This window comes from Octopus sinensis, linkage group LG4, assembly GCF_006345805.1.
Source record: "Octopus sinensis linkage group LG4, ASM634580v1, whole genome shotgun sequence".
NCBI lineage: Eukaryota > Metazoa > Mollusca > Cephalopoda > Octopoda > Octopodidae > Octopus > Octopus sinensis.
This window is the reverse complement of record NC_043000.1, coordinates 11,265,324-11,273,945: the sequence shown is the minus strand read 5'-3', so window position 1 is coordinate 11,273,945 and position 8,622 is coordinate 11,265,324. Positions and strand designations below refer to the sequence as shown.

Genomic DNA, 8,622 nt, shown 5'->3' with positions numbered 1-8,622 from the left:
ATATACCATGTCTTTATTGTGGAGTTCTGTGATTCTACGGTGATGCCAAAACAACACATTTGGCAAACTACTCAGCCAAATGAAATTGTAATATACTTGTTTACTAAATCAATGCAGCACTTTGAAGTTAGCAGAAAGAAATTCATCGAAGTTAGACACGAAAACCCAATTGAACTAGTCTAACTTCTCCCGACTAATTAAAATTAAAAAACTCCAAATGTTAAGTAGCTATGGCTTAATAAAGACATCCATTTCATTCATATGACAAATTATTAAGAAACATGCGTATGACAATATATATGCATTCATGGTTTTTATGATAGTTTGTATTTACTTAGAGAGAAAAAAATGGTTAAATTTTTGCTTCATTAAGCTTTAATTTTCGTGCGTTTTTATTTACTATATTTCCTTTATTCCGAATTCACGATATGAGGCAATTTTATTGATGTCAGATACACAGACGAGCGATTCGTGTTTGTTGACGTCAGGCGTATTTGGTGATGCAGTGGGGAGCGAGTTTTGGTCAATCGTTTTTGGTAACGTGGTGCGGTAAGAGTGTTGGTCATTCGTATTGGTCGACATGGTGGGGAGCGAGTGTTGGTCACTTGTGTAGATGATAGGATTGAGAGCAGTATTTGGTCGTGTAATTGGTGATATGCATTGGTCGGTCTTATTCGGCCTCGTAGATGACATTGTGTTGGTCGATTGAATTTTATAACTTGAGGGACAGTGTTGATCATTGGTAACCTGAACACTTACATTTTTGTCACAGACTGGACTGTTCTTTGATCTGTTATTTCAACGAAGAAAACATTTCTGAGTAAGTTCATAAATGATTAAATTATCAAAGTAGAAATGTGAATAAACAAACTTACCACGACCGATAATAGCATAAAAGTAGACACGTGAAAAGAGACAGATTTACCAAAGCTTGAGATCTTTTCGGTTTGAACGGCAGTTTTTAACATAATTTCTAGGTAACTAAAAAAATTTAAACTTCGTATACTGGTAGAATGTGTTTATAAAACATCTTTTTCTCTTGGCTTTGAGAAAATTCTATAGTTTGTAAGATATTTGTTGTTTTTTCTTCAATTTCTGCAATTTCAACCAATCAGTGACGTCTATTGAGTTAAAAAGCATTCTGTGCCGTATGAATATGTCCCTCGTTTAAGAAACAGATTGGGTTTATTTACATTTGTGAAGAAAAAAAGATACCCCCACCCCTAACCCTAAAAGAGATTGAAATGCAATAGATCGATACTAGGGTCATAGTTATGGGTGACAATTTCATATGACATCGCTAGAAAAAACTGCCGTTCAAACCGAAAAGATCCAAAGCCTGTAAGATACTCAAATCATGAGGTAGATTTACGTCAACAGTGCTGGATAATAGATTTCTTTCTATGATAGGAAAAGGCCTGAAATTTTGGGTGAGGAGCTAAGTCGATTATATAGTCCCCAGTGCTCAACTGATATTTACTTTATCGACCTCGAAAGAATGAAAAGCAAAGTCAACAATGGTGGAATTTGATCTCAGAATGTAAAGACGGACGAAATGCCGCTAAGCATTTTACCCACGGAGTTGACGATTCTGCTAGCTCGCCGGATAAATATTGGAAGAATATCTACCAAAGGTACACAAAGTATCACCCTCAACCACTAACCGCGAAGTTCTTAACGTTGGCAGCTCGCCATACCGAGGTGTCAGGTGATGCTCGTGAGAAGGTTCGACTCTCCCAACGCTTTAGCCTCGCCATTGCCCGTGGTAATGCTACGAGCGTGCTGGCTTGCTATGGTAGGTTCCGTTAAACCTTGTGGTGTGCGACAAGTTACTGTGATATCTAAAAAAAAATTCCCCACAAACGGTTTCAATAGTTTTAACAGCAAGATTTGGAAGAACTAGAAAGTTCTCCGGTAATTTTCTTTCATTTTAATTTTAAAATTTGCCAGCAAAATCTTATAAAATGACAATGTTCTAAAAGATGTACATGTTTATATGTAATAAATGAAAATAAAAAAAAATTATATCAAAATAATATATTTTCGCGCGCATAATCAAGTAAATCATCCTAAGCAACATTTTGGGCTAAATTGACCTCAACGGGGTTTGAACTCAGAACGTAAAGAGATGTAATTAATTACAAAACAATCGACTACCTTATTAATTCCATATTTCTACAAAATTTCATAAATTTGCGACGAAGAATGAAATCACATAATATTCATATTTTGCTGTTTGAAACAAAGGTATTTTGGTTTAAAGTGGGAATCGAAAACTGATTGCAGAATTCGCTCGCCTGAGATTTATTCTTGAGTTGAATTTTCTTTTACTCAAGTGTAAATATTCTTTACTTGTGTTAAATTTTGTAAGTGTAAACATGATTTCGCAATCCACTCGTTCATACGCCTAACTTTTCAATTTAGATCTATTGAAAACACATACCAAAAGTGAGGGCTGTTGTTTAAAAGTCTATACTCTGAATTCGAGAAAAGTTATTTATATTCCGCTCATAAGACTAATTATTCATCGAAGTACCACACTTGAAACTATCTATTTTTCTCTTAACAAATACCTACCTTTTACTGCGAAATTTATTTTTCCTCAATGTCTCCACTTCTCCATAACACACGCGGCAGATGTAGATACCCAAGATTTTAAGCATCCTACTTCTAGTTTCACAGACACAACTAACGAATAAAAAAATATATATACAATCATTGAATTAAATTTTTTCTTAGTAAAAAACATTTGATATTAAATAATGTTGTTTCTTGGCAGTTTCAATTTTGAAAGAAATTTTAGAAATGAGGTATGAAACATACTATAGGAAGTCTTATTTCATAATAGTAATATAGAAAAGAAAAATACGTTTTATGTCTGAGTACGGATTCAGATTTAAGTGGTTTGAACGAGGACTTAAGCAGTCGCACCCATTTTTAGTCTCCATCAATGGCTTTCCTGACTTAAATCTACTTCCAAGGAAATTCTCAATGGAAAATTGTTCGATATTAACTCTTTATGGGTTTGAAGAGAATGAAGTTAACTGGCATTGTTTAAACTATTTCGAGTTTCGGTAGACTATTACTTCACTTTAAGACAGAAATATTGGGACTTTCAGGACACAAATTTTCAGTAAACTTACAGAGAAATATACAGCTCCAGCCTCGCCGCATTTGTCACAAACCATGCCGTAACGCGAAAGAGAGAAAAATCACTTAGTACAGGAGCTTGGCCAGCAGCCATCGAGACATCAGGTTTTCTAGGACCCCATATTACTGCTTTCTTCCACATAATTGGGATAACGGCGGCCCGTCGGAGAAATGAGCTCCGCGAGGTGGAATGGCTACTGCGGCGAGTGTCGCCGACCATTCTTCGCAGCAACACCATCGCTGTCATTTCCGCGACAAAGCACCCTTCTTGTTCCAAGATATGTGGCCCATATCATCCGTCTTCCGCTGCTTTGCTCCCATTTTTTTTCCTTCATCATTTCGGTACTGACAGGAGTTAAAAACTTCATCACACTCCGAATTATATTCTATTACAATTAGATTTTGTATGGTGCAGAAATGGCTAGCGAATGCATAAATGTAGACACTAATGTCCCGCCAAATCATGAGCTCCATCTTTTAATAAAGGGGTATTCAATGTCGAGCAGATGTAACCATGCATTCATTTATCGACTTAGCTACTAATACCACTGGTCCTGTTGCTGGTATTCTCGATCCTGGTTGTAGTGACGAAGCTGATAAGCTATACAGATAAACTAAATTATAAAAATATCCAGAATACCATAGGACAGATTATGACAACTTTGTTTTTAAAGAAAACGAGTTCCTGTATTCCTGGCTTCAGTGTGTTTTTGCAAACGAAAATGTTAGTAATAGCTTTTCTTAGACTTACCAAATTGGGAGATAGCGTTGCATTGAGGAAATTTTCTTTACTCGTCCCAACTGTCAGCGATATTTATCTATGCCCAATTACACACACTCATATATATATATATATATATATATATATATATATATATATATATATATATATATATATATATATATATATATATATATATATATATATATATATATATATATGTGTGTGTGTGTAAATAGAATTTATATATAGTATGTGTGAAATATGATTTGTGAGTTCAAATCATCACAAAGAATTCGTAGGTCCTCTAAGTAGGCCACTAAGTTGTACAAACTTCAATTGCTTACGGTAATATTACAGTTCTCGTCCAATTACCGATGTTAAGCAACGCCAAGTCTTGTTAGTACTTAGGCGAGTGCTTGAAAAACGTAAGTTCCATAAGCATCTTAAGTTTTTCAAGGTAATGAGGGGCATATGTGGTTGCTTATCTGCTAAAGATAACAATCAAATTCCTTCAAATCACAACCCATACCTTACGGAAAATAAATTTACTGGATAATGTAGTGCTTAATAACTCGGCACAGACGCGATGGTCAAGTTGTTTGTTCCTTCTCGAGTCATTCCTGGCTCATAAGGGCCGGTTTCCTTGGCGTATAGGTTTCCCACCTGGACGGGACGCCATTCCGTCGTAGGTGAGCTGCAAGAGTGAGAGAAAGTTGTGGCGAAAGTGTCAGCAGAAGTTCGCCATTACCTTCTGCCGGAGTCACGTGGAGCTTAAGTGTTTCACACACACATCGCCCGGTCTGAGATTCGAACCCGCAACCGCCAGTCAGCTGCTCTATCATTTTCCAAATGTATATAATTCGGTATCGCTCAAATCTTTCTATTGAGTACATCCTCAAGGTTTTGAGTCTTTGCCAATAGTCCAGGTCCCTCGTTTCTGAGAAGTATGAGGTAAAATTTCTTTGGAGCGATTCCATCTTAGATAGTTGGCCCTTTGTTGTTGGTGACCACAACTGAGAACAGTAGTCAATCCTCGGAAGTATCATACTGTTCCGGGGAAATTTCGAACCTGGATTCTGATTCCTAAGGCATTTTTCGTTGTTGTTATTATTATTAGTCAGGTCACTGCCTGGAATCGAACTCGGAATCTTGGGTTTAGTAGCCCGCGCCCTTAACCACTACGCCATATGCCCGTGGGCATATGTAGTGGTAACAACAAAGAAGATGAAGACAAATATCCGTCAATTGTAAATAATGTACATAAGTCCTCATCTCTTAAATATAGAACTGTAATTGGTATTAATTAGAGAGAACCACACCAATGAATACTGCCATTGTGCGATCTTACAGGAAGCTTCCAATTCAAGAGAGGCTGGCTGGATCCAGAGGCGAGCTGCTTAGCCACAATCGATAAACTTCTCTGTAGATCTTAAGTAGAACAATATTATTCTCAACAAATGTTTCACGGACACTGGAGAGTGATATAAGGGAATAGGTCTCCGGTGGGCCTGGCTATATCCATCGGCAACAAGAGGGAGGACAAAAGCATTATTAAATATAGCAGTAAGAGTCCCGTAATCCACACCCTTGCACAATGAGTGGATTAATTTGTAAATCTTCCTTGTCAGGACTTAAACATTCAAGCAGAATAGATTGTTGGATTGTTGTTAAGATGAAACCAACGGTAGAGTCCGTTATATATAGAGCGTAGACGTAACAATGTCAGCCATGTGATTTCGGGTTGTCCCACTGCATGACATTTTGGGCAAGTTTTTGCTATCCTAGCCCCAGTTAACTAAAGCTTTGTGAATGGGTTTGGGAGATTAGAAACTGAATGAAGCCCGTCGCGTGTCATCATTGTTTAATGCCCGTCTTCCATGCTAGCATGGGTGGGACGGTACCACAAAAGCCGGCCATGCCGAATCCTGCACCAGACTTCTATGACTGTTTTGGCAGGATTTTTACAGCTGGATGCCCTTCCTAACACCAACCACTTAGCAGAGTGGACTTAGTGCTTTTTATGTGACACAAGCGATGTCAGTTTTAGCAAGGCTTTTACAGCTGGATGCCCTTCCAAACACCAAACACATTATGGTGTAGATTGGGTGCTTTTAAGTGGCAGCTGCACTGACAGGGTCACCAAGTACTTGCAGGACGTAACAAAAGAAAAAATTTTAAGAGAGGAGGAGGTGAGACAGATACAGGCGTCTTGCTGTAGGGGAAGGACAAAGTTACCCGGCCGGAGAGATAAACATCAGGAATGAAGAAAGGAACAGGCGTGCTATTGCTAAGAAAATATACGGTTGCCCAACCTGAGGGAAGTGCAGGAGAGAGAGAGAGTGGGAGACAGCAGGATATAGATGGTGGCAAAATGCCGGGCATCAGAATATAAATGAGGTGGTTGAGTAAAGGAAGAGGGATATAGATGGTGGCAAGTGCCATGGCAAACCCATGAGGTTCAAATGCCATAATATTGCGAAGAGAGTGTAAGTGGTGAAAGACCTGGGTATATGGAGTTGGGGAGGGTCTACCGGATAGAGAGGAACAGGGGTGTATGAAGACGTAAATGAGAGAAAGAGATGTAGATTGGTTTGTTGGGGGTAGGGCGAGGGAAAAGTTTTATGTGTTGGTGGAACACCCAGGTCGGGGGCGAGCAGATAACAACAGAGTGAGACAGGGCATGTGGGTAGAACGCACAGGTCGGGAGCAAACAGAGAGCAATGATACAATATTTTATTGACATATACACTTTTTATGTATTCATAGCCTATATTCTTTTCTACTCTAGGCACAAGGACCAAAATTTGGGGGGAGGGGGCCAGTCAATTAGATCGACCTCGAAAGGATGCACGGCAAAGTTGACCTCGGCAGAATTTGAACTCAGAACGTAAAGACAGACGAAATATCGCTAAGCAATTAACATATCTGCCAGCTCGCCACCTGTATTAACCAGACTGGTGTCCTTGTCATGATAGATGCTTTCACTACATTGAAGGTGTCTTGTTACACCTGAAGAGCCTACAACTACCGGAATGTATTATCTAGATATTTTTGGCTAATTTTTCAAAAAAGCAAAATAGCGATATTTATCAGTGAGTGATTACCACTAATGGTTTCAATCAAGACACAGCAGTTACAACTGCCACGTTTTTACCTCCTAAAGTTAAATCTTACAATTCTGTATATTTGGATTGTAATACATACCCCAGTCTGCTACATCTAGTATTCATACTAAATAATGAACAAAGGAAGCCCAGACACAAACACTCAGCCTATCTCCTTAGATCCTTACATCTTAAACAAGGAATAACACTATAGTCAATGTAGTCTTACACACTCCTTAAAAACAAAAACAAAACCTAGATCAAATATGACCAAGGGTTAAACAGCATCATTAAAAGTCCTTTTATTTAAAGCATCTGGCACCAGTTTCCTCTGAGTAGCATCCCATCTGTTTCTTCAAGTTCCACTTAAGGGCTTGGTTTGTAGATCCCATTTAATCCTTTAGTGTTTATATCATCATTTAGCGCCCGCTTTCCATGCTAGCATGGGTTGGACGGTTCAACTGGGGTCTGTGAAGCCAGAAGGCTGCATCAGGCCCAGTCCTGGCAGTGTTTCTACGGCTGGATGCCCTTCCTAACGCCAACCACTCCGTGAATGTAGTAGGTACTTTTTACACGGGGGCCAGGCGAGACTGGCAACGGCCACGATCGGATGGTTCACTTACTTGTCACCGGCACTGGTATCACAGCTGCAATTTCCATTGAAATATGATGCTTATTTATTCACATTGTTTTGAAGTCATCATCATCATCATCATCATCGTTTAACGTCCGCTTTCCATGCTAGCATGGGTTGGACGGTTTGACTGTGGGCTAGTGAACCAGATGGCTGCACCAGGCTCCTGTCCTGATCTGGCAGAGTTTCTACAGCTGGATGCCCTTCCTAACGCCAACCACTCCGAGAGTGTAGTGGGTGCTTTTACGTGCCAGTAAGGCGACGCTGGTAACGATCCTGCTCGAATGGTGCCTCCTACATGCCACTGGCACAGAAGCCAGTTAGCCGCTCTGGCAACAATCACGCTCCATGAATTATCCTATAGCTTCAAGTGCTTGATGATGTGATTGTTTATTTTTATGACATTGTAGGTGTGAGGGACCAGATTTGGTCAGTTTCAACATAAAGCAGGTACAATATTTTGGCCGGTATGGCCAATTTAAATATGTATAACCATTTTGATACAACTGACTTGAAACCATCTTTGGTTCTTTAAAACAAACTTCTTGTTTTAAAGTGATCTGAGTTGAGAAAAAAACCTTCCATCAAAATTTTATGCTAATTTAGGTTTCAAACTGCAGCTTATAAACAGTTATACTGAATTCTTCAGTTATTTCCATGATTAATAAAAAGAAAGGCTGTGCATTTCAACAAAAATATGGCAACAAGAAAGGTTTAATAACACAATGGCAGCTGAGAAAAAAGTTTTTAAAAACAAAGAAACAAAAATTTACAATACTGTTTATTAATTGGAATTCAATATTTACATGTAATAGCATCTCACCTTCACAGCCACATTGTATGGTAATATACATGCATACACCATTATATATATATAATATATATACATATATATGTATACATATACACACACACACATATACATATATACACACATATATATATACGCACATATATATATATATACACACACATATATATATACGCACATATATATATATATACACACA

At 38.4% G+C, this 8,622-nt stretch overlaps 1 protein-coding gene across 1 annotated transcript; it reads right to left on the bottom strand.

Moving 5' to 3' along the window:
* Positions 1–330: 330 nt before the first annotated feature.
* Positions 331–3,932, bottom strand: LOC118762873. The gene is made up of 3 exons (XM_036501763.1): positions 3,902–3,932; positions 2,578–2,688; positions 331–790 (listed from the first exon to the last, which is right to left on the bottom strand). The coding sequence occupies exons 1-3, from the start codon at positions 3,922–3,924 to the stop codon at positions 400–402; spliced, it is 525 nt and encodes a 174-aa protein (XP_036357656.1). The 5' UTR covers positions 3,925–3,932; the 3' UTR covers positions 331–399.
* Positions 3,933–8,622: the final 4,690 nt, after the last annotated feature.

Excerpts from the sequence above, each read along its gene's own strand:
- LOC118762873 (XM_036501763.1), bottom strand. The coding sequence starts at position 3,924 with ATGCAACGCTATCTCCCAATTTG. Across the intron at positions 2,689-3,901 it reads CAACGCTATCTCCCAATTTG|TTGTGTCTGTGAAACTAGAA; the intron begins GTAAGTCTAAGA and ends TTTATTCGTTAG. Across the intron at positions 791-2,577 it reads AATAAATTTCGCAGTAAAAG|ATCAAAGAACAGTCCAGTCT; the intron begins GTAGGTATTTGT and ends TTGAAATAACAG.